Raw genomic sequence first — 21,830 nt, 5'->3', positions numbered from 1 at the left:
TTTCCGTCCTGCTCACACAAGACATTTCATGCACAGAAACACATTATTGGTTTAAACTCCATTTGTATTTTTATTTCCGATGTTTTCAGAAATGCTTTGTGGAAACAGAACTCTGTAAAAATGCCGAACTATGAGGACCAGCTCCTGTGACTTCTCCAGCACTTTCGACCTGGAGTATGAACCCTGAAACATGGCACTGACAAAACAAACTCTGTAACTCAGTTTGAACATTTTTTATAGCAAAGGGAACACAGATCGAAACCGTCGGCGACAATTTTACATTTATCTCCTAATATCCTGAAGGCCAGAGGACGATCGAGTACAATTTTCGCCACTGTGGTGGTGAATTAATTATCTTTCGAAAGCTCACTTCAGCTGTGATCTCATGGGATTCACCAAACTAAGCAGACAGAATTTGGGTTATTTGGGCAAAAAACATTCAAGTAAGATGTGAAAAAGAAGCAGAATTTTAAACAAACCTCAAAATGTCTCCTTTCTGTAGTAATGGGATAAGGGCAAGTTTAGGATGACATAAAACTATACCCATACAAAACTGATATTTCAATGACAGTGCTCACCAATGACAAAGAAAGTGAACAGCACCATTTGAATGCAAAATCGTCAACATTCAAGTGGAAAATGACATAAAACCGAGTAGAAGCACCAACAGGTGAAGGGGCTGAATTTGCAGACGAAGCAGAACAACGGACACGTGCATGACATTTGGGTTCAATCATAAATTCTTCACACTTCTTTTTCTGTGATCCAGACGGACACGCTGGTTGATCTCAAAAGTAGCTTCCTCCACCTCACTTGCACTCAACCTGAAACTCAGCTGAAGCAGCCAAAGTGAAATCAACAGCTCCAACAGTGAAATATTGATTCTCAGATTTCCTACACAGACTTTGCCCGCTGACGAAAAGGCTTCAGGTCAATTTGTATTGATTTCTTTCTGAATAATGGGAAGCTAATGGGCCCTGGGACTAACAATACTGCCTGGAGATTAGAGCAGGTGAAGGAGTGGAGGAGAGTGCGACTTCAGAGAGAGGCAACAAACTGCAAGGCAACCTGTTTGTAACACCGCTGCGGTAACTGACAATACATGAACTGGTAATGAGGTGACCCAGACAGTCCTTCCCCTCCAGCCGTCCACACCCTTTGGATTTTAAATTCATCCTCCACAGAAATGTCACCGTTAAACATCCACTGCTGTCGACATATTCGCTGTGGGGGGAAAAGACTGAACCGACAGAAACATTTATTAACCACAATCATTCTGTTAACTGCATCCAGTTGGCAAAGAGATGAACCCGATGTCACATGGTCCTCACCCCCACTGAAGTTTAATAATTCAGGCACCAAAATTCAAGAAAACAGAGTGTCTGGATGGCTTTTAAGAGCACAAATGGGTCGGATGCTAGACCATAGCAAAAAACAGGACTTCAGCATGTCAATGTGTGGAGAGGCAGAGTGAAAGTTTCCAAAGCTTGGTGCTGCTACTGCCCCTCCACACAGCCAATGAGGTGAAACTAGCAGATACTGATAAAAAGGCCCCCAAAAGAAGTTGCTGAGGACGAGTACAGTTCTGTTTAAGCAGTGGATAGGATTACCTCAGGTGTGATTTACATACTGACTGACCTCAAGTCAGTCAATGTTTTATCTGACCTACACACGGAGGCTCTGCTCGAAGATTAGTCGGACAAAGTTTGGAAATTCACTTATTTTCTTTCTGGCAGGAAATCCCGTGAGAAAATCAATAGCTCATGTCTGCAGGACAGGGTGAGCTTAGCTGATGTCCCCAGCAGATAACATCCTATAACACAACTGAACATTGTTTTTACACATTGGCTTTTGTTGAAGTTAAACAAAGGAGATATAAAATGTTATGAGCTGCTGGAAGGTAGATTTTAGAACCACTGGACAGAGCAGAGCTGTCTCTCCCTTCTCTCTTCATGCTTAGCTAGAACCTGCTTCATATTTCCTGTACAGACATGAGTCGCATTAATCTTCTCATTCCTCGCCTGATCGCAAAGAAGCTTATTTTCCACATTGCCCAACTATTCCGTAAAGAGCATTGACTAAAGGATCAGCATTAATTTCTGCAGCAGTGCTGAAATGATCAGATCATCCTGCTTCCCCAGACGGCAACTGGTTCCAGATTTAAGATTTAGGGAGCCTCAAAGTCGGAGCAGAATTTAGGCCAATCAGGATTCAGGTTCTCAGGCACGACTCCTTCCACTGCTCTGAATCACTCATCTGGTTTGACTGACTGTCAGAGACCATGTTGTCTCTGTCATTGGCCACCTGCACTTAAAATATCTTTGGTGAAAGTCACCTCCTGGCATTCCCCGACTTCCCTGTCACCTAACACCACATGCTAATGTTGTCAGTGTGGTAATGCCCGGCGTAACTCGAAATAGTATACAAAATAAAAATATTCTTTTAAATAGGTATATATAAACATTGCATTAAAAATAGAACCGTATCAAAACACAATTATGAGTTCACAGTCTGTCCTTTAACCTCCAAGCGTGAGTGCTATAACAACCCTCCAGTCTTCCGCTGTACCAGACCTCCTCCAGTCTTTCCCCTCTGAATCCAGAGTCCGGAGGTGAGGTCTCGCTCTGCGGAGCCTTTACTGGGATTTGAGCCCCAAAGTGTTGGAGGACAGAGGGTAGGAGTAGGCTTTGCCCAGCACGATGCGGTCTCGGAGCAGTTTAAAAAGGACATAGTAGTTGCAGAAGAGAATAAGGCCCAGAGACAACGTGTGGTTCCAGCGCTCAGAGCGCAGCAGAGAGTATAACTGATACAAAACCACACTCGACTCGATCCAGATCAGCAGGTTCAGGATCCGCAATGGCTTGTGAAACAGAAACTGAAAAACAAAGACAGGAAAAGAAGATGAGCAAAAATATACAAAGCAGACAGGAGGTCATGGAGGAACAAATGTAATATACAAGTTTAACTTTCACATGTAGATCGCAGCAGGTGATTGTGCAGGTCAGACATGTTCACTACGAGTAAATGTACAGAACATTCAGGCGAGGGGAGGCACAGCATGAAGGAGGCACAACATGACGTATAAATTCCACTGTAGTAAGCAGTTTTTTCTTAACAGCACGTCAACACTGGCGTCGGCCCTTATCTATGTTTATGAAGAGAATTGTTTTCTTTTTGTCTTTTTCCGTTTTGCATCCGTTATGTGTTAGAAACGTCATCAAGGCACCTATTCACTTACTGTTGTATTCTCATATGGGATCACTCAAGCATTTTCCAGACACTTTACAAGGGGGCTGGCAGGAAAACTTCCAAAAAACGTCAGTAGCAACTGACTGGGACATTTGTGTTATCACATTCAGCCCCTACGGAAAATATCAGTCAACTGTCCGGAGTGCAGTGCATGTGTGAAAGCAGCCGAGGATACAAAGTGCAGATACTCACATAAAACCTTGCATGGGAAACATCAGAGGGCAGAGCAACATTATAGGGTCCAATTGCCTTATACAGAGATCGACTGTGTCGTACCAACACCCCCTGAGGCCAAATAGTGCTTTCTGACCACCTGTAAAACACATCAACACCACCGTTACACACAAACCCCTACAGGAGTCATTTTTAAACCCCTGCGAGTGTTAAAAAAAAAAGTGGGCACAAAAGGGCCACTCACACATGCTGAGGTGCATTGCTGTACGTGCCGTGCTCCAGTTTCTGCCAACGGCCCAGGTGAGCTGCCGACCGGTGAAGCAGGTCGCAGTAGCTGGGGGGCAGCAGCTGACTCATCAGCATCACAAACGCATTGATCCACACCATGATCAGATGCTCACATGACCAACGCATGTCATAGTACTGGGTGCTCTGTGGAGATGAAGAATCAGAGATTAAGTCATCAATAATTTCCGGGGACTGAAGGAAGATTTGTAAAAGCTTAAGTGACGGATACCAACCTTGACGAAGCAGAGAGGCAGGAAGGCGACATAGTAAGCGCTGAACAGCGAGTTGAAGAGCACCTCCTTGATTCGACGGTTGAAGTCGCTCTTCAGCTCCTCCACCTCGGCTCGAATCAACTCGGCTGTCTGCGGTTGCGTTGGTGGGCAGGTGTGAGTGGGCATGTGCGGGGAGCTGGAAAACTGCTCTCGGAGGTTCTCTCTTAACAGGAAGAGGAAGTCGCGTGGTCGAAAGAACGGGGCCTCTGCTAGGTCCGTCGTCTGGTGATCGGCTGGGTAATCGCAGTCGGTTGGCGCCGTTGGGCTTTTCCCTCCCTCCTGATGGAAACAGCAGAGCGGGACGTACACACCGAATCTGGCCGGGAGGGAGGTGAGTGACCGAGAACAGAAGAACAGAGCAGCGAGTTTTAGTTTAAAAAGACGACGTATGAGGTCAAAACTAAATGGTCAGACACATGAAGGGTGGGTCCACATGTCTATTCAGACACACATTAACAAAAAGTAAACCAACCAATAATTTCTCAGTTTAAGAACATAGTTTATAGGGGATTTATTAAAAAGATGATTTTTTTTACTCACGGGTATCCCAGGAAGAGGAGGTTGAGCACTGAGTGGTTCTTGCAGAGGTTGACCAGCGTCCAGCAGAGCACCCAGCCGCACATGGTCAGCAGGCAGAGCCGAGCTGCGATAAGAACCACATAGCGCAGCAGCGATCCGCCGCTGCTCTGAGACACCTGGACGATATGACAGAATGAGTCACAGATATCAGAGGGACCCCACAGGGGTACGTGTTGTGTACTAACATGTTTGAGCTTATTGTATATACAAGTCTGTGGTTACCTCAGAAACTATCGTCCAAACAAGCCTCCTGGCCAACATGACTGTGATGAAGGTCGCCAGGTGATAGTCCATCAGATGAAAGTTCTACAGCAGCAGCACAGAAAGAAGGAAAAAGCTAATATCAGTTTTCAGCAAATACACATGACACAAAATTTGAGGTAAATATATCTTCATTTATCTGTTCTTCGAGAACAAGAACACTTCAATGAGACAAGCAGCTATGAATAAAAATATAAATATTACCAAAAAGCAGTAGGTAAAAGAAGAAGACTAGATAAAACTAAATGAGTAGCTAAATAGGTTCATGAATAATATGGAAATTGGGTTACAAGTCCACTTTATCGCCTCTCATTTCTAAAGGTTAACTAGAATTAACACCCTGCGATTGTATGCCTCCACCAACCAGTGCAGTTTACATTTATTTTGCCCTTGTCCTCTGGAATCGAATCAACACATCTTTGATTCCAAGTAACAACCGGTCAAAAATGTTATAAATTCCCTAAAAAGGCAGACTTGATACATAATGTTCAAGAGGCTGAAAACATGTTTTGTGTCCTTGACCTTCGATCGACCAAATCTAATCAGTTCATCTGTGAGTCTACATGAACATTTGTGCCAAATCTAAAAGGATTCTCTCGTGTTCTTGAGATATCGTGTTCACATAAATGGATGAACAACCTGAAAACATAATGCCTGCTGCCGCTGGTTGTTGCCAATGTGGAGGGATAAAAATGCCAGACATCATAATGTTGAGAGTTGATCCCTTTATAGAGAGAAAATCTAATGTATTCTTACTTTAGAAAGTGAGGCCAAAGTATAATTGTAGATCGAGGTGCTGCATTTTGATGCAGGATATTATACAAACTATTCTTTTTTTTCCGAAACTCATTTGAGATTTGTAAATTTGTAGCATTGTCAAATTTGATGTGTTTAGCCTCTGAGGTGATATTTACGGTCCGTCTTGCATCTGGTTTAAATTTGAATATGGCGGCTAAAATAAGATGGGGAAGGACATGAGGCAATAAAGTTTCGAAGCTGTGGATACACATAAAAATGGGCTTCAGGAGTATTAAATTCCAGCTGTCAATATAAAGATCATCCATAAAAAGGTTTCTTATTTTAGCACCATATGAAAGTAAGTACCTGAAACATCAGTTATGTTATAAACTGTATATGGTCAAATCAGTGGATCCAGTGGCTGAACAAATGTTTTACATTTTCACAAAAAAAAAAGGCTGCACAGAAGTTAGAAAAGAAAACTACCTAAAGTGCTCAAGTTTCATGTTTGTTTTGGAATTGAACGTGAGTTTTTAATTTTTAAAGATGATTTCAAGTTGCTACAGACAACAAAGCTGATGTGTGTTTGCTAAAGTGTGGGTTAAGTGTATACGTGTGTGTGTGTGTGTGTGTGTGTGTGTGTGTGTGTGTGTTTCTTACGAGAGAGGTAGAAGCAGCGGGGTGGCTGTATGGGTACCACCACACTGTCCTGTAGATGTTGATGTACTGGACAAACAAGGCCACCAGCAGATAAAGAAAGAGCAGGAACTCAAACAGCAGGCCGCTGTCCAATGGCAGCTCGGGGATCCTGGAGTGGCGGACTGGCTCTGGAGTAATGAGAGCCGAGAGGGGCGGGGCCGACAGACCCACCGAGTTAGTGCTCCTAAAGAAAGACACAGGAAAAAAAAAAAAATACTAAACAGTCAAAAAAGATGCGTGAGGGATACACATGTTTGTGTCACATCAAGTCTACTACAAGTTGTGTATGAAACATTTAGGTCAGCTCAGTAAAGTAGCACAGAGAAACTACAAGGCTCAGCACTAATCCCTCAAAAAAAAAAGTTTGAAGAGGATATGAGTAAATTATTGACAGGAACTAAATCTGAAACTATTTTGATTAACAAGTGGTACTCGACATCACTTTTAAATGATTTATTATAAATTCCAAACATGAGCTAGTTACAGTTTCTTCACTGTAGGAATTTAATGATTTTCTTTGTTTCACAGGAAAAATCTTTCAACTGTCGTTGGTCAGAGAAGCACTGGGATGGTTTCACTTTGGATTTTAGGAACCTGCATTGTTCGGACATGTCCTGCCTGTACTGATTCATCAAGAAAATTATCTCCAGATTAAATAATTGTGACTGTCTTTGACTTCATTTGCTCAGAAACGTATCTGTAAGGCGTCTTATGTGGAGTAAATATGTATTGTTCAAATGAAATGAAACAATCCTGGTTTACTGCATTAACATGAACATTTAGAAAAATTGGAAAAAAACATCAATCAGTTGAAGTAAACTTGTTGTTACAGGTGAGCGTGTTCATACCTGTTCCTGAGGCCTGTACCATTGCCCAGGTTGCCTCCAACCAGAGTCTGCATGGACGGCAGAGCAGAGCGACTCAGCTGCTGTCTGCTGGGGCCCCTGCGACCTCCTGGCATGGTCGCCAGTTACCGTGGCAACCGCGAACGCCACCCACCAACCAACAGCCGCTGGGACTCCTCCCCTTCCCCTCAAAGAGCCACCATGTACAGACAGGCCACTGTGGAGGAAATGTTTACTTTTACTGGGTTGTTTGCAAATAAGGGACAACAATAAAGAGTCAGTACAGTCGGAGATGTTGAATAAGTGCGACATCTTTCTAATAATTCCCCAAATCGGGCTCGAATATCTCAAGAATCATTCAGCTTGACAAAGTGCAGCCTCGAATTTGCTAAGATTACCTAAAAATCTAACTAGTTGAGATTAGTTTGGAGTTAAATTATATTTTGTTGTCAGCATGAAAAATCTGCTGCAGTTAGAAAGTGCTTCCACGTTCATGTTGACAGAAGCACTTTTGTCTTTTCTTTATCAAACCTACTTGAGGTTAAAGACCCGACATGCTATCGTGAAACGAACCGTGTCAGTTCCACATGTCTGCCCTCAGAAAACTGTCAGGGTTTTCCCCCACCACCCAGGAACTGACATAGCAGGTGTACTGAGCCACAAATGATGAACCGCCTCTTGTGTTCAGATTACTTGGTAGACGACAGCCCCAAGCTCTACGAATAATGTCTGTAGATTGACAGTATTTCTTGTGTGCAATTGCCTCAGCTCTTTTTTCCCTGAATGGTAAAAGGTCTGTATTGTATATAGTGTTTTTGTCTTGATGACCACGCAAAGTTTTTCCATAAACACATTCATACAGTGCATCTATGTGCAGCACTTTCTCTATTACACCTCACTCACACACTGTCAACACATCGTTCAGGGGAAATTTGGGGTTCAATGTCTTGCTCAAGTACAGTTAGGCCGACTGGAATCGAACCGCCGACCTACATCCTGAACCTCTGAATGTTTGTTGTAATTCTGAACAGTGGGTTCATTGGATCTTTTATAAAATCATTTTAAAGCAGAGCTGGTTTTTTATGAAAGTGAATTGAATTTCTATGGCCTACACACATGTTACATAATTAGCTGACTTGTGTACTTACATTATCTAAAATGTTTCTGACAATGTTCACCAGAGAAATCTCCGAGGTTATTCAAGGTATCGGGACGTTTCATTTTGGTCCCCTTTTAAATGCATAATATCCTCTTTACCTGTGACATCACTGTTTATAGAGACGGGCTAATGTAACAATTTATTCATGGGGAAGCAAGTTGTTCAGTCTTTTGTTGTTATTTTGATTGAGCGCCCCCTAGTGTTCAAAGCTACATATTGTACATTTAAGGTAAATTTAGGGGAGCGAGATGAACCCCAGCCGCTGTAGTGAGAACGATTAAAGCCCTAAATTTGATGATCATTTTGATGGAGGGGGATCATAGCACTGTTGAACTGCTTTTATTATACCGACAGGAGTTTCTAGTGTTTATATTACGTCACCGACATAAATGTGAGAAAATATTACCTTTCAGTATAACGCCAACACCCCCTTGAAACCGAAACCAAAGAAATCCCAAAGGCTTCTTGGTGGCAACACTGCCGGCTACAGTCAAACCACAGCTTCACTAGGCAAACAGAGCCGCCCCCGACATACACCTACCCGGAGTGTCAGACCTGTTTATATGCCGTCTGCCTGCTTAAGCTCACATTGGGAAACAATAACCTGGAGGTGTCTGCAAAGACAAAGACAAATGTGAAGTGTGGCTGTGTGTAATAACTGACGAGGAGTGTGCGTCGGCTCACTATGTTCATCGAGAGGTTGGGATGAAAAGAAAGGATGCTCATATCATCTTCCTTTAGGGTTATATAGGTTTTACATGTCAAAGTTCTGCTAAGTTAAAAAGTCCAAAGTAAAGTGAGAGTTGCAGACGGAGGCTGAAAGAGGAGCTGCAGAAAAGCACAGTTTCAGGAAAGTGACTCGTTTTCTGAACATTTGAGCATTAAAAAACATTTTCAACTTTAACCCAAATTAAAACGATTAACATGAATATGAGCTTGTGTCTCCTTTAGTACTGAAACCTGCAGTCTGAGGGAAATACCTCAGCGTCTTCTCAACTCCCTGACTCAGAACAATGTGTCAGTACCTGTATGATTTGTAAAGGCTAATAACAGACTGTTTTATTGCCCACACGTCGCAGCAGTTTCACATGCCACGGCAGGAAACACATACGTGTAACTAATAAAAATTAACAACAGCTCCTCTCCAGTTTAGCTCTGTCAGTCAGCCAGCAAGAACAATACCCATTGACAAAACTAAATGGAATGCAGCCATCAATTATGTTGTTATTGATTACAGCCGGCCCTCTCCTGCTCTGACATGTCAAATCATCTGCTGTAACAAAGGCCAATTAGCTCAGACGCTGCGTCACTCTCAGAAACCGATAACACACTCACTGACATTATACAGCTAATGTTACAGATGTGGAGGGATATAAATAATTGATTTCAAAGACAATGAGCTGCTTTTTCTTTATCTGTCAGCACCTCTGCTTCACTTTCAAGTTTCTTTTCACTGTGGAGTCCGGCAAACTGCTGCGGTGAATACTTTGACTTGACTCAGGACTTCAGGTTGCATCTAATAGTTACTGTCATTTGGAACTAATCAGTTTCATTATTTAGAGATTTTGTGAGGAGTTGTTAACTCTTTGAAATCACAACCTTCTGAACTCTTCAGGTCACATTGTCAAATGTCTTGTTTTGGTCCAACCAACATTTCAAAAGCTATGGCTACTGAATGTATAATGATATAAAAAAGACCTGTAAGGGTTTCAATGCAACCCTTACAGGATGAGCAGCATGGATAATGGATAGATTAGATTAAAAAACTGAAAAAGCAGCAAATTCTTGTATTTGAGAAGCTGTAATCAGCTTTGGGTCTTCCCCCCCCCAGATACAATCGGGTTGCTTATCATCAGTTGACAATGGATTCATCAATTAATAATTTTAAGACTATTGCAAGTGAAAGGATATTAACTTTACAACCTGTGGCAATAATGCACATTCCCCTTTGGACTGCTGCTGCTGCTGCTCTTTGCACAACAGAGATATAGATATGCATATGTGTTTTTCTTTCTATTATTAAGTTAGCTTTTAGCCTCCTTATTTCTATGTTTAATCCCTGGTTTATGGAGAACTAGCAAAGTAAGAATTTAATTTGTACGGTGCTGTGCCCGTGTTTACTGAACAAATGACAAGATTATTGAATCTCTTGAAGTATTAAGCATAGGATACTGTAATTTCTGTTGAACTATATATATATATATAATTGTCTGTGACTGAACAGAGAATTCTCCAGATTTACTGTTTTTTTATATTGTTATTAATTATAATATATGTTATGGTTTTCTGTGGAAATAACCTTGTACATTGATCAAAAAAATCCATCAGGATAATCTAATTTAAACTACACTATTAATTCATATTCATAGCGTCTCAAATAAGAATTGAATTGTTTCTTTCTCGACCATCATACTCAACTGAATACATTTGGATTTTGGATTGTCAAAGAAAATAAAAGGTATCACTGGCTGATTCATCCTTAATGGAAGTTAAAAATAACGGAGTTAGAGATATCAAAAAGATGGCTGCTAGATGAAAAATGAGAAATTAAACTGGAATGAAAACCACTGTAAATAGTTGCAGCCCAGTTAGAAGGAAAGTCAAGAATCCATCTGAGCCTCCAGGTGTAACTGAACTCTATATTCTACACCTCACATTACATACTGTAGAATATTTATCTTCATTCCTCAGTGGGTTTTTAAAAACGTAGTTCCGTCCCAACTTCATCCGCCAGTGAGCAGCTCCTGAAACACCAGCCAGAGCACATCCCACCTCCACGTCTCCTTTGTACCAACAGGGCTAATCAAACATGATGGAGACGATAACACACCAGTGGGTTTGGGAATAGAACACTGGAAGCAATATTACACACACGCACGAGACACACACACACACACACGACACGACACGAGACACACACACACCCACACACCCACCCACACACCCACACGAGACACACACACACACACACGACTCTACAGTGGAAACAGGAACTGTGGAGGGGCAGCAGGAAGGTATTTTGACATTTTCTAGTTTTTTCAAAAAACACAAGCGAAAGTGAAGCTGCGCAGAATTGATGTGTGCGTGTGCAGAGTTTCTTGAAGGGAACTCTTGTTCCTGGTGTGTGTGTGTGTGTGTGTGTGTGTGTGTATTGCTTTTAGTTAAGGAAACACTTTTTTACCTGAGGTAGGGGTGTGTGTGCAGAGTTTCTCTTTAAGGAAACTGTTTTCCTTCAAGTGTGTGTGTGTGTGTGTGTGTGTGTCCCAGGCTTGCTAAGACATGCAGTGGAGCTCATGACATATGGCAGAGTTATCATTTCTCTTCACTGGGGACACTTGGAACCCACAGAGGCGGGTGTGCGCGTGCGTGTGGGTGCGTGTGTGTGTGGGTGTGTGTGTGCGTGTTTTTGCGGGGTTTGAACGTTGCGTGTAGCCGCTGATACTCACACAACATGGGGAACACACGGAGGAGCGAGCTGGACGAGGATGCATCAGTCAGTTGTGAGACAAGTCCGCGCAGCGCCGAGCATTTTCCCCGCCTCACAGCTCCACTGTCCCCGGGTGCGCTGGCGTGAAGACGAGCCGCGGCGGCACCGGCGGTGCTGCGGGGCGGCGGTGTCCCGGGTTAGAGGGAATAAAACGGGTTTAAAAGTTGAGCCCCGGGCTGGAGGAGCAACAGCGTCAATGCTGCACAGAGACCGACGTGGCAGACCCGCACCGCCTCTGCGATACACGTCATCGGTGCGCGACAGCCGCACAGTCGCAGTTTGATCCAGAGTCAGTGAGGCTGTCACCAACTTTATTACTTTATTCATTACAAACATCAAATCTATACAAATAATAATAAAGATCAACAATAATAATAATAATACAATAATAAACGATTTGAATAGCGCCTTTGATACCAGAAATGCATTTCAAAGTGCTTCATTTGATTTTAATATATTTTTAAATCCATTAAATAACCTATTAGTGATTTTATCTTTAAATATTTATAATGCCATCATCAAGTATATTAATTAATAAGCTAATCATCACATTGATAACTTCCATCAATTATGTTAAGATTATATAAACTATTATTGCATTTTCTTTTTTCATCTTGATTTTATTTACATTTTTTAAAATAAATTATTAAATATATTAATAGTGGTTTTATCATTGATTTGATCAAATATTTATCAACAAGCTAATCGTCACATTGATTACTTCTGTCAATTATGTTAAGGTTGTATAAACTATTGGTGTTTTTATTGATTTAATCAAATATTCATGATTTGTCGTGGGAATGTCATCATCACATAATCTTTCTCCTTCCGCTTGTTTTAAATACCTCTTAGGTACAAATTCTACTCCAGTAGGTTCTTATCTAATGTTTCCAGTCTTCTTCTCCTTCTCCTGACATGTAGTCAAACCACCTGCTTCATGCAAGGTAGCTTCTCTCATTATAAGTTGGTAATAATGACTTTGTGTCTTATCGACTTTCTGGCAATGAGCTGTGTGGGTCGATCTTTTTGCAAATTAGATAATGTTTATTTATATTTGTATAGTTGAATACATTACTCATTACTTTTATGAAGAGTAACAATTTTAGTATTGACAATATTTAGTAAGAAGGTTTTGGTATTGACTATATTGTTTTTTTTTGATTGCATGAATTATAGTTTTATTATTGATTAAAGTACTTTCTAAATATGAATGTTTATCAGTTATATTATTGAATACATTAATTACTAGTGTCTTCATTTTGTCTTTGATTTCAACTATCATACATTTACAGACCATGATGTCGTACAGATTTTGTTTTACACAGATGACGGTGCCATTTATTTGTACAGTATTCAGTATTTATAGACAAGAAAAAAAAGAAGCAATTGTGTGGTTGTGTCTTTTTCTTTGTTTTCATATTTTTCAGTGTGCTACAATTAAGTGTTTTGTATATATTCCTGTTTGATAAAATGTTGATAACTGCCTAATTTTAAATCTAAGCTCAAAAGTACAGAATTATTTAACTCCTGGGACAGTGTTTAAACATTTTTTGTTTAACATTAGGCCTTGGGTTAAAATAACAAAACTTATAGCACAGCATAATTAGATTTGACAGTATAATGAACAATATTCAGTTTTGTTATACCCAAAAGGTAAAAAGTTTATTTTTATCTTTATCAATAAACACAAACTGACTGTACAGTGTAAAAACAAAAGATTAAAAACTAAAGTGGAAGGGTCAAAACATAAATGTGTCCTTCTGAAACATGCCTTGATACACATGGGAGAGGTGTGTGTGGGTGGGAAGTTAAGTTTGAAAACAAAAAATGTCTTTAAAAAAAGAAAAATAAAACATTTTTGGCCTGCAAGATTGTTGACTTCAGTACATTACCAGGAAAAATACTTATTTACATGCCGTGTTTACAGTAAATTTCTTCTTCATTCTTCTTATGTACAAACCACTGAACAGATGCCACTTGTACATTTTCCTTCAAAACATTAGTAAAACAATTGCACTATAGTCAATAGGAGATATGAAAAAAAATATTTACAAAAATGATAAAAACTAACTTCAGCATTCACAAGAATGTATTCATATTGATGTGTGTATAAATAGCTCTATTGTAACAAGTGTTGTTAACTGGTCCTGAGAGTAATTCATTCTGCAATTAATACCAGTTTCAAAAGGAGAAACATTAATTCTAAGGCTACATAAAAGACTTCAGAATATTGAATTTCACTGATTAACCAGCAGTGGGAGATAATATTCCACAAATCTGTTCAGTAGCCCCAGGAAAGACTTGGTATTTTAAAATCCCAAAAACAACAATAGGCTACCAAAAAGGGTTTCTCGTGGACACCAATCATTTGTTTTACATCTTCACACTTTCTCAGTATCACATCTGCCAGTTTCCCTCGTGCGTGACATCTGTTGGTTCATGATTCATTTTAATACATAACAATTGTTGCCCAGACGACAAGCTCCCAGTTCTACAGAGCCGTGCATGTTCTCTGAAACAGAGGTCACAGGGCGTCACAGCTGGAGGGTTCAGATGACGATGCTGGTACCACTGCGAGAACTCTTGCCCTGAGAGAGACACACTAACTTTAAAATCACGTTACTTGAAATCAGTGTAACTCAGACTTTTGTGTGTGTGTTTGATTACGTGTGCGTTTGTCTTGATGTAAGTGCGTAAGTGTGCCTATTAACTCTTATCAACTAAAGCAGCGAGTGTCTTACAGAGTAGCGTTCATTTCTCCGCGTCCCCGGTTTCTGTCCAGGCTCGTACTCGGAGTAGCTGGGTGGTTTGTCAACCCAGCCTCCACCTCCTCTTCTCCCTCCTCCTCCTCCTCCTCCTCTCCTGCTGCTGGCCTCATCGTCCGAGCTCCAGGACCCTTGTCTTGATTGCCGGGATGCAGGTGGGGAGTGGTTTGTCCTGGACCTGCTGTCGAACAGGTCATCCCTGGAACGGGAGCGGGGATGGTCCATGCCTCCTCGTGACCCGTTGTGACTCGGTGCGTCCAGGGTGTCCTGGCTGTAGCTCCGGGGAATGCCTCTAGATCTGGTGGGTGAGGGGTAACGCCTACCTGCTGCTCCTCGCTCATCGCGGCGGCCGAAGCCACTGCGGCTGCTCTCGCTCGAGCTCGGGGGGCGAGTCTTGGGTGCAGGGGGTGGCATTCTGCTTGGGTGCTGCTCCCTTATTGGTGGAAGTGTGATGACGTGACGCTGTGGTGGGCCATCATCAAGGGCAGAGATCATGCTGGGAGGGCCGGGGGAAAACGGGACATTGATGGGAATGTGCTGGGGAGGAGGTGGCATGTATTGCACGTGTTGGGGTGGAGGTGGCATGTGTTGCATGTGTTGGGGTGGAGGTGGCATGTGTTGCATGTGTTGGGGTGGAGGTGGCTGGGACTGTTGGGAAGCGGAAACCAAAAGAAATAAAAAAAACGAGAAGTAAACACACAGAGAAGAAAAAACACAAATGAAAGCCACCACTTGCACATTTTGTTTGCAGTTATAGCACAAGAAACACTGCACTTTACCATACAGTACCAATGGGAATGATACAATCAGAACTATATAGTTTTCTCCAGATATATTAGTTCATTTGTTTACAGTCTAGTGGAGGCATGCAACCTCATCTGAACCAAACACCATCCTTTACTAACCTCATATACGTTTAGAGATGTTCTGATACAGGCCACGGAAATGCTCCTGAAAATGCTGGGTCTAGCATCAGCAAATCAATGTACTCATCCAATACCACGTTTTTAAATTATATAAGTTTTGCCCAGAAAAAATTGCAATATTTCATACAGGAAGTGGAAAACATATACCGTCATCTATTGACTAACTAGCTTCCTGCCTCTGTGAAACTATTTCTTATGGGAAACCCTGCATCAATATTTTGCTTAAACTTTTTGGAGTATTTTTTAAAATACCAACTCAGTTGTGCTGGTGGCCGTTCGGTACCACTCAAACACCGTTGATCTCCAACATGGTTAAAAACAAGTCGTACAAACTAGTTCTGACTGAGTAAAACAAACTCTGACCCTACACTACGTCTCCTTTTAGCCACCACCTGCCTGAGTAATCTTTCTAAACTACATCACCTTAAATACTTCCTCTACAGAAATACAAACAGAAACAGTTTATTATTGGCTGATAAATAGATACAGACACTGATTTAACGAGCAGCTACATACCTGTAAGAGAGGACTGTTCATGTCCATCCCCCTCACCTGGCTCTCCAGGTAATTAAGCATCTGATTGGTGTTGGCAGGGCTGTGGTTGCCATGGACACTGGGTGGGGGCATGCTGTATGCTGAAGACTGAGGGGGAGGGAGGGGCATTGGCTGCATTTGCATTATCTTCCCTGAGTTAGAACCTGGAGGAGAAAACAAAGTCAGATGATTACATTTACAGAGATAAACCCATCTGCAGTCTGGAGGTGTTAAAGGTCCAGTGTGTAGAATGTAGTGACATCTTGTGGTGAAGTTGCAAATTGCAGCTAAATTCCACTCACTCCACCCTCCTCTTCCAAACAAGAAAGAGAACCTGTGGTAGCCTTCAGTTGTCATAAAAACTCAAAAAGGTGTTTAGTGTGTCCAGTCTGGGCTACTGTAAAAAAACATGGCGGCCTCCGTAGAGAGAAACCACTCCCGAAGTAAATATTAAGTATTTGACTATAAAGGGCCCATTCTAGGGTGAATAAAACAATAATTCGTACAATTTAGATGAAACACACTAGTAAAAAACTGTGTTCAGTGTCATGCTGGGTCATGTGTGCGTACCTGGGTAGAGCAGCGGGTTCATCTGGGATGAGGCGTGGCTCATTGGTCCATATACCGGCTGTCCTCCCATCCAGGACATCTGAGCCTGCTTCATCATGCGATGCTCCATCACCGCTGAAAGATGACGACACCAACAGATTTACAATAAACTTTTAGACGTTTCCTAAACTTAGTGTTATTAGTACAGTGGCCGTTTGCTTAGCCTGTGGTAATGCTAGTAGCATCTGTATTTGAGCTGTTCACCTGTTTATTCAAAGTTCAGTGAAGCTCGACTCAGCTACAGAGCGCTGGTCACAAGTTTATTCGAATCTTATTAATATTGAACTTGTTAAGTGACTCTTCCTTTCTTCTCCAGCGGAGGAACAGTAACACAAAGGGGTTAAAACTGTTCCAACAACTCTAAAAACTTTGGAACAAACTCATTTAATTTGGTTACGTGAGATTGCTGAAATCTCCTTTTAGCCTCAGAAAAACTTTAAAAATGCAATTTCACTTTGGGTTTTATCCACCATCACTTATATTTATATCACATTAGATAACAATCTTTTCCCAGCTTGAACAGACATGACTAATGTTTACAGCCACCAACAACTCTGTGAGGATTATATCGTGACAAAGTTGAACAAATGAACGTCTTCAATGCAAGACGCGGCCAAAATCACAAATCATTTATATATTTTACTCCCTTGTTGCATTATATTGTTTCTCCTGTGCATGTGAAGCTCTTTTGCAGCCCATTTGGTTTCGGGAGCGTTCTTAAACCGACCTTTTTCAGGACAGCAGCATTGCTGTGGGCAGCAGGGACAGCGCACGTAGCAGCAGCATCTCTGAGGGCAACACTGGCAGCAGCAGATAAAGAAGAGGAGGATCAGAAGCAACGCTCCGATGACGATGAATAACACAACCAACCAGTCTGAGAGAGAGGAGGGAGGAAGGATGATCAGCAGGGTGTGGCCAAAGAAACGTATGTTTAATAGGTTTTATAATGTCCGTCAAGGACGTTATGTTTTCTTTTTGTTTGTATGTCTGAGAGCGGACAGAATTACACAAAAACTAAAGTACGGATTACCACAAAACAAGCTCTTGTATGAGAGAGAATTGCATCAAGTGCAAAACTGCAGCTGAAACTATGAGGTCTGTCTGCGTGGATGGTAACAACTGTATGTACAATAACGTGGTACATAGCTATACACTGCAGCAATGGAGTAAAAACAACAAGTTAAAAATCCCTTATGTTATTATGTGAAGTGTAAAAAGTTTGTTTTGCTTCCTTATGTAACTGTGGCAGGACTAATTAAATATAATGAGTCACCACAGTTCAGATTATTAATGGAAAACACTGCTTTGACGTGGCCAGATTAGCTTTGGTGGAGGAATGTGCTCCCTACTACTTTATATTGTGATATGAAAGATACGTAGTTCAGTTTTTAAATCTCCAAGTCAAACGTTGTGAAGTTGTGAGTGAGCGTATGTCTCTGCACATGTTTGTTTCTTACGGTAGACGATGAGTTTGATTTCTTTGTCCGAGTCTCCCGAGGTGTCTCCAGCGGCATCCACGTTGCAGTAGTACACCCCGTTGTCCCACCACATCACCTCATTCATCACCAGGTCTGCCTCTACACACACACACACCTCAAATTAAACAAGGGTCAATGTACCTTCACAGATTGTCTGTCATTGTACTGATCGAGGATCTACGTCACATGTTCTATCCACAAACTGCGACTGTACAGAATCTGGTCATGTTTGTCCTGTGGCCTGTTTGTCGCTGACTGACGTCGTCACTCCTTCCTTTCACAAGCACCACACACTCGCGGTCAGGATGAGCTGCTTTTACCAATTCATGCTCAAACATTTCTAATTTGCTTCACTGATCAACTTTATGACAGAGAGCTGCGACTAGCAGTTATTTTCATCAACAATCAAAATCATCTTTTTAAAAAGGCATATGACCTGATCTGATACAATTTGTCTTTGTCTCTACCACCTTAAATATGTCCTTCTCCCTCAAATATGTAAAGCATCCTTGGGTCCCATGAAAGGCGCTATAAAAAGTTATTATTATTATTAATAACAGTAAATCTGTGGATTATTCACTCGATCATTACTCAATTGGCTGATCTATAAAGTATTTCAGCTGTAATAGGAAGTATGTACAAGCTAAATAATAGTTGAAGCAAAGAATTCAAAGAACATTAGTTCTTAAAACGTCACAAGCTTGATGCCGTCTGAAGAGTGTTTGCATGAACTCACTGTTTTGAATACTGATCCTGCGTTCGCGGTATTCTGATCCCAGGATCGGCTCGTTGCCTCCTCTCTTCTGGATCACAACGCGCACTGTTCGCTGACGATCTGGACAGTCATTGGCTGGGTCCTGTCCCAACTGTAGCGCAGACTGGTACGCTGCAAACCACAGACAAAAAACACAATAAATAACAAAGTTTGCTGCTTAGCCGACAGTCCAGAGGCAGAATGTCCTGAGGTTGTCCACAGTTCAGTGTATGTCTGAAAACAGCTTAAGACTGAGCTGAGAAGACCAGTGTGAGTATATAAGAACCAAACTAAAGAAAAAGAGACAGTTAAAATGGAAAAGATGGAAAAACACAAATATATGTAAACAAATTTAAATGCACATATTTGTCACATATAAACTTTGCCTGCTCAACCACTACTTACATAATGTACAACGTGTGCAGGAAGGATTCACAGAGGATAATGTGCTGCTGGATGAGGGCGACTACAGCATTTACAGAGTTCAGGAGGTCAAAAGACAGAATTCCTCACCTGTGGAGTAGTACTCCAGTACAGGGTCCTTACAGAAGGACTTGAACCTCCAGGTGACCAGGACATCTTGGAGGTTTGCAGAGGTGCTGTAGTCGCAGCGGAGGATCACTGAGGCGAACAGAGCTGTGCTGCGCTCCTGCTGGGCAACAATCACCTGAATACAAACAGACACTGTGGAGGGAGGGACAACAAACAGATGGTCACACGGCCTGCAGCGCTCTTGTGTGCGTGTGTGAGAGTGTGTGTGGGGGGGAATAAATCCAACTTGTGCCAAAATTAGTTAATTTAGAGAAACAGTAGCCTATGGCACGTTTGGCCAAAAAGCAGGGAAGTGACGCGTCATCAGAATGAAACAATGCATTTGACAGTGTCTCAACACAAGGAGATATTTTCAAAGTGGCAGAACCAGAAAAACAGGTGACACAGGCAAAGGCACAGGAAATGGCTTACTGTGAAACCACCATACATACATTCACAAGCTGGAGTGAAACCAGTTGAGTCACAACTGTCCCTGTGTGGAGGACAGGGTCAGGGACTCTTCTGAATAAGAGCTCATTATAGTTTAAGGTTATATCAACCTCTTATTGCTTTTGTCAAAGTTCTTAAAATAAAAAAAACCAACTACTCAAGATGGATAAAATACTTCAGCACTGCACAAAGTTATTTGCCTCTTTTGTACAGATACTGGGGATATAACAGAGTCATTCTAACAATGAGACTGTAACATTATATATATATATATATATCTTACATTGTCTATAAAATATTGTGAATGAAACTGTGAATGTAACATTAAAAAAATGTTACATTGTGTAACATTGGGTGTGTAGTGAAGTGTAGGCCAGTGTAACACAAGATAGTATCTTTGTCAGATAAACAAAACCTGTCATGTGACCGATACCTGCAGTTTGTTTCGTTTCAATCTGAATTTTGAGGTAAAAAATCTCTGAATTCTCGAACATGATTCAACGGTTTGTTCTTCAGGCTCCACGAGGTGAAGACGTGAGGAAATGAAAAGTACCTTCTAGCAGCGACAGCAGGAGGATGCAGATGATGGCGGCGCCAGGTAAACTCCGCATGACGACGGGAAGCTGCAGCAACACAAGCAGCGAGGAGGCCAAACGACTCACACACACATACAGACGAGTTGAGGTGAAGCGGAGGTAGATTTAAAAACACACACAGACGTGATGGTTCTGTAGTTGAACCTGAATCTAAACACGAGTCTTCTTCGTCTCGTCTCCTCACTTCGTCTGATCAGTTTCTATCTGTGACTCAGGTCATCTGTGGCCACGCCCCCCGAAACAGGTGCAATCATCCCGAGTGGTGACGTCAACAGGTGGAATTCAGAGAAATCAACCCCCCCAACTCAACATTAGTCATCATATTATTTATTTATGTTCTAATATGTTTGATTCTTTGTTTCTATATTTTATGGTTTATTCAATAAAGGAAAAAAAAACATTTTCAAAATCTCTTATTTATTTATAGATTTATTTTCTCTTATTTATTAATAAATCGTTATTTATTTATGTACTCATATGTTTGATTCTTTGTTTCTACATTTCATTGTTTCTTCGGTCAATCGTTTGAAAAACAACACAACAAACGATCACACAGCTTCAATAAAAACCGTATGTTTGTAATGTGATGTTTTCACTTCAGTTACATTTTATCTATAATCTGTGTTTTACTAGAACCCGTAACATGTTTTATCTTTCCTTTATTTATTTCTCTTTTATTTATATTTGCATGTTTTCATTTGTCTTTATTTAGATTTTTACTGTATGAATGTATAAAAGAAATAAAGTAAATGTGTCTGGGGTTCATTGAGATCATTTTCCTTTTGATATGTTTAATTGTTTTATGAAAGAAAATCTACTTATAGGTAAAAGCAACTCATTGGTTGCAAAGACAATACTGACATCATGTAAAATATTGTTTTGATAGTTCAATTTCTACAAAACTATAACTTTGACTGTGACAAAGATTTAACAGTTTGACTTTTCATAAAATAAAAACATGCTTTAAGGGTAAAGACGTTAAAAATGGAAAGTCTGCAAAAATGAAGCTGGACTCCAAAGGGTTTCTGTATTGAGTATAGTTCACGACTTCATTTTTATTTTCAAAGAAAGCTCATTACAATTGACAACTGATGGGTGTGTTTATCATTTCAAACAACTTTAAAATAATGAAATGTGTTTTGTGTTTGACTCGAAACAAAAAGGTTTAGAAATTCACATTCAACAGCTCAGCTTTTAAATATCACGTTAAAATACATTTAGATGTGAAAATATTCTATTATTATCATTATTGTTATTGTTGCAAAATTAAAGTGATATTTAGTTGCCATGTGATTCTTTGGGAAAAAGGTTTTGTGTCAGATGACATTGAATATTACATATAAATCATCTGACAAAAATCATCAGTTAAAGAAAAATATAATTTCGATTGTTTTCCTTTCTAAATATTAAACACAGTGGAAGAACTAAGTTTTCTT

The 21,830-nt window shown here is 40.9% G+C and overlaps 2 protein-coding genes across 3 annotated transcripts; both read right to left on the bottom strand.

Annotated features, from left to right (window-relative positions):
* Nucleotides 1–46: 46 nt before the first annotated feature.
* Nucleotides 47–12,017, bottom strand: tmem39a (transmembrane protein 39A). The gene is made up of 9 exons (XM_035152908.2): nucleotides 11,711–12,017; nucleotides 7,109–7,322; nucleotides 6,222–6,444; nucleotides 4,785–4,868; nucleotides 4,524–4,678; nucleotides 3,945–4,299; nucleotides 3,668–3,855; nucleotides 3,442–3,562; nucleotides 47–2,875 (listed from the first exon to the last, which is right to left on the bottom strand). The coding sequence occupies exons 2-9, from the start codon at nucleotides 7,219–7,221 to the stop codon at nucleotides 2,636–2,638; spliced, it is 1,479 nt and encodes a 492-aa protein (XP_035008799.1). The 5' UTR covers nucleotides 7,222–7,322; nucleotides 11,711–12,017; the 3' UTR covers nucleotides 47–2,635.
* A 1,369-nt stretch (nucleotides 12,018–13,386) lies between these two features.
* ildr1a (immunoglobulin-like domain containing receptor 1a) lies at nucleotides 13,387–20,613 on the bottom strand. 2 transcript variants are annotated; one of them, XM_035159300.2, is made up of 10 exons: nucleotides 20,352–20,613; nucleotides 19,331–19,501; nucleotides 18,800–18,949; nucleotides 18,043–18,162; nucleotides 17,313–17,459; nucleotides 16,547–16,660; nucleotides 15,959–16,140; nucleotides 15,141–15,164; nucleotides 14,493–15,110; nucleotides 13,387–14,339 (listed from the first exon to the last, which is right to left on the bottom strand). In XM_035159300.2, the coding sequence occupies exons 1-10, from the start codon at nucleotides 20,407–20,409 to the stop codon at nucleotides 14,301–14,303; spliced, it is 1,623 nt and encodes a 540-aa protein (XP_035015191.1). In that variant the 5' UTR covers nucleotides 20,410–20,613; the 3' UTR covers nucleotides 13,387–14,300. The 2 variants fall into 2 exon arrangements, with proteins under 2 accessions (XP_035015191.1, XP_035015174.1); XM_035159283.2 differs by having other exon boundaries at nucleotides 14,493–15,164.
* Between the last annotated feature and the right edge of the window lie 1,217 nt (nucleotides 20,614–21,830).

Source organism: Hippoglossus stenolepis, chromosome 1 (genome assembly GCF_022539355.2).
Source record: "Hippoglossus stenolepis isolate QCI-W04-F060 chromosome 1, HSTE1.2, whole genome shotgun sequence".
NCBI lineage: Eukaryota > Metazoa > Chordata > Actinopteri > Pleuronectiformes > Pleuronectidae > Hippoglossus > Hippoglossus stenolepis.
This window is presented reverse-complemented; position numbering and strand designations above follow the sequence as displayed.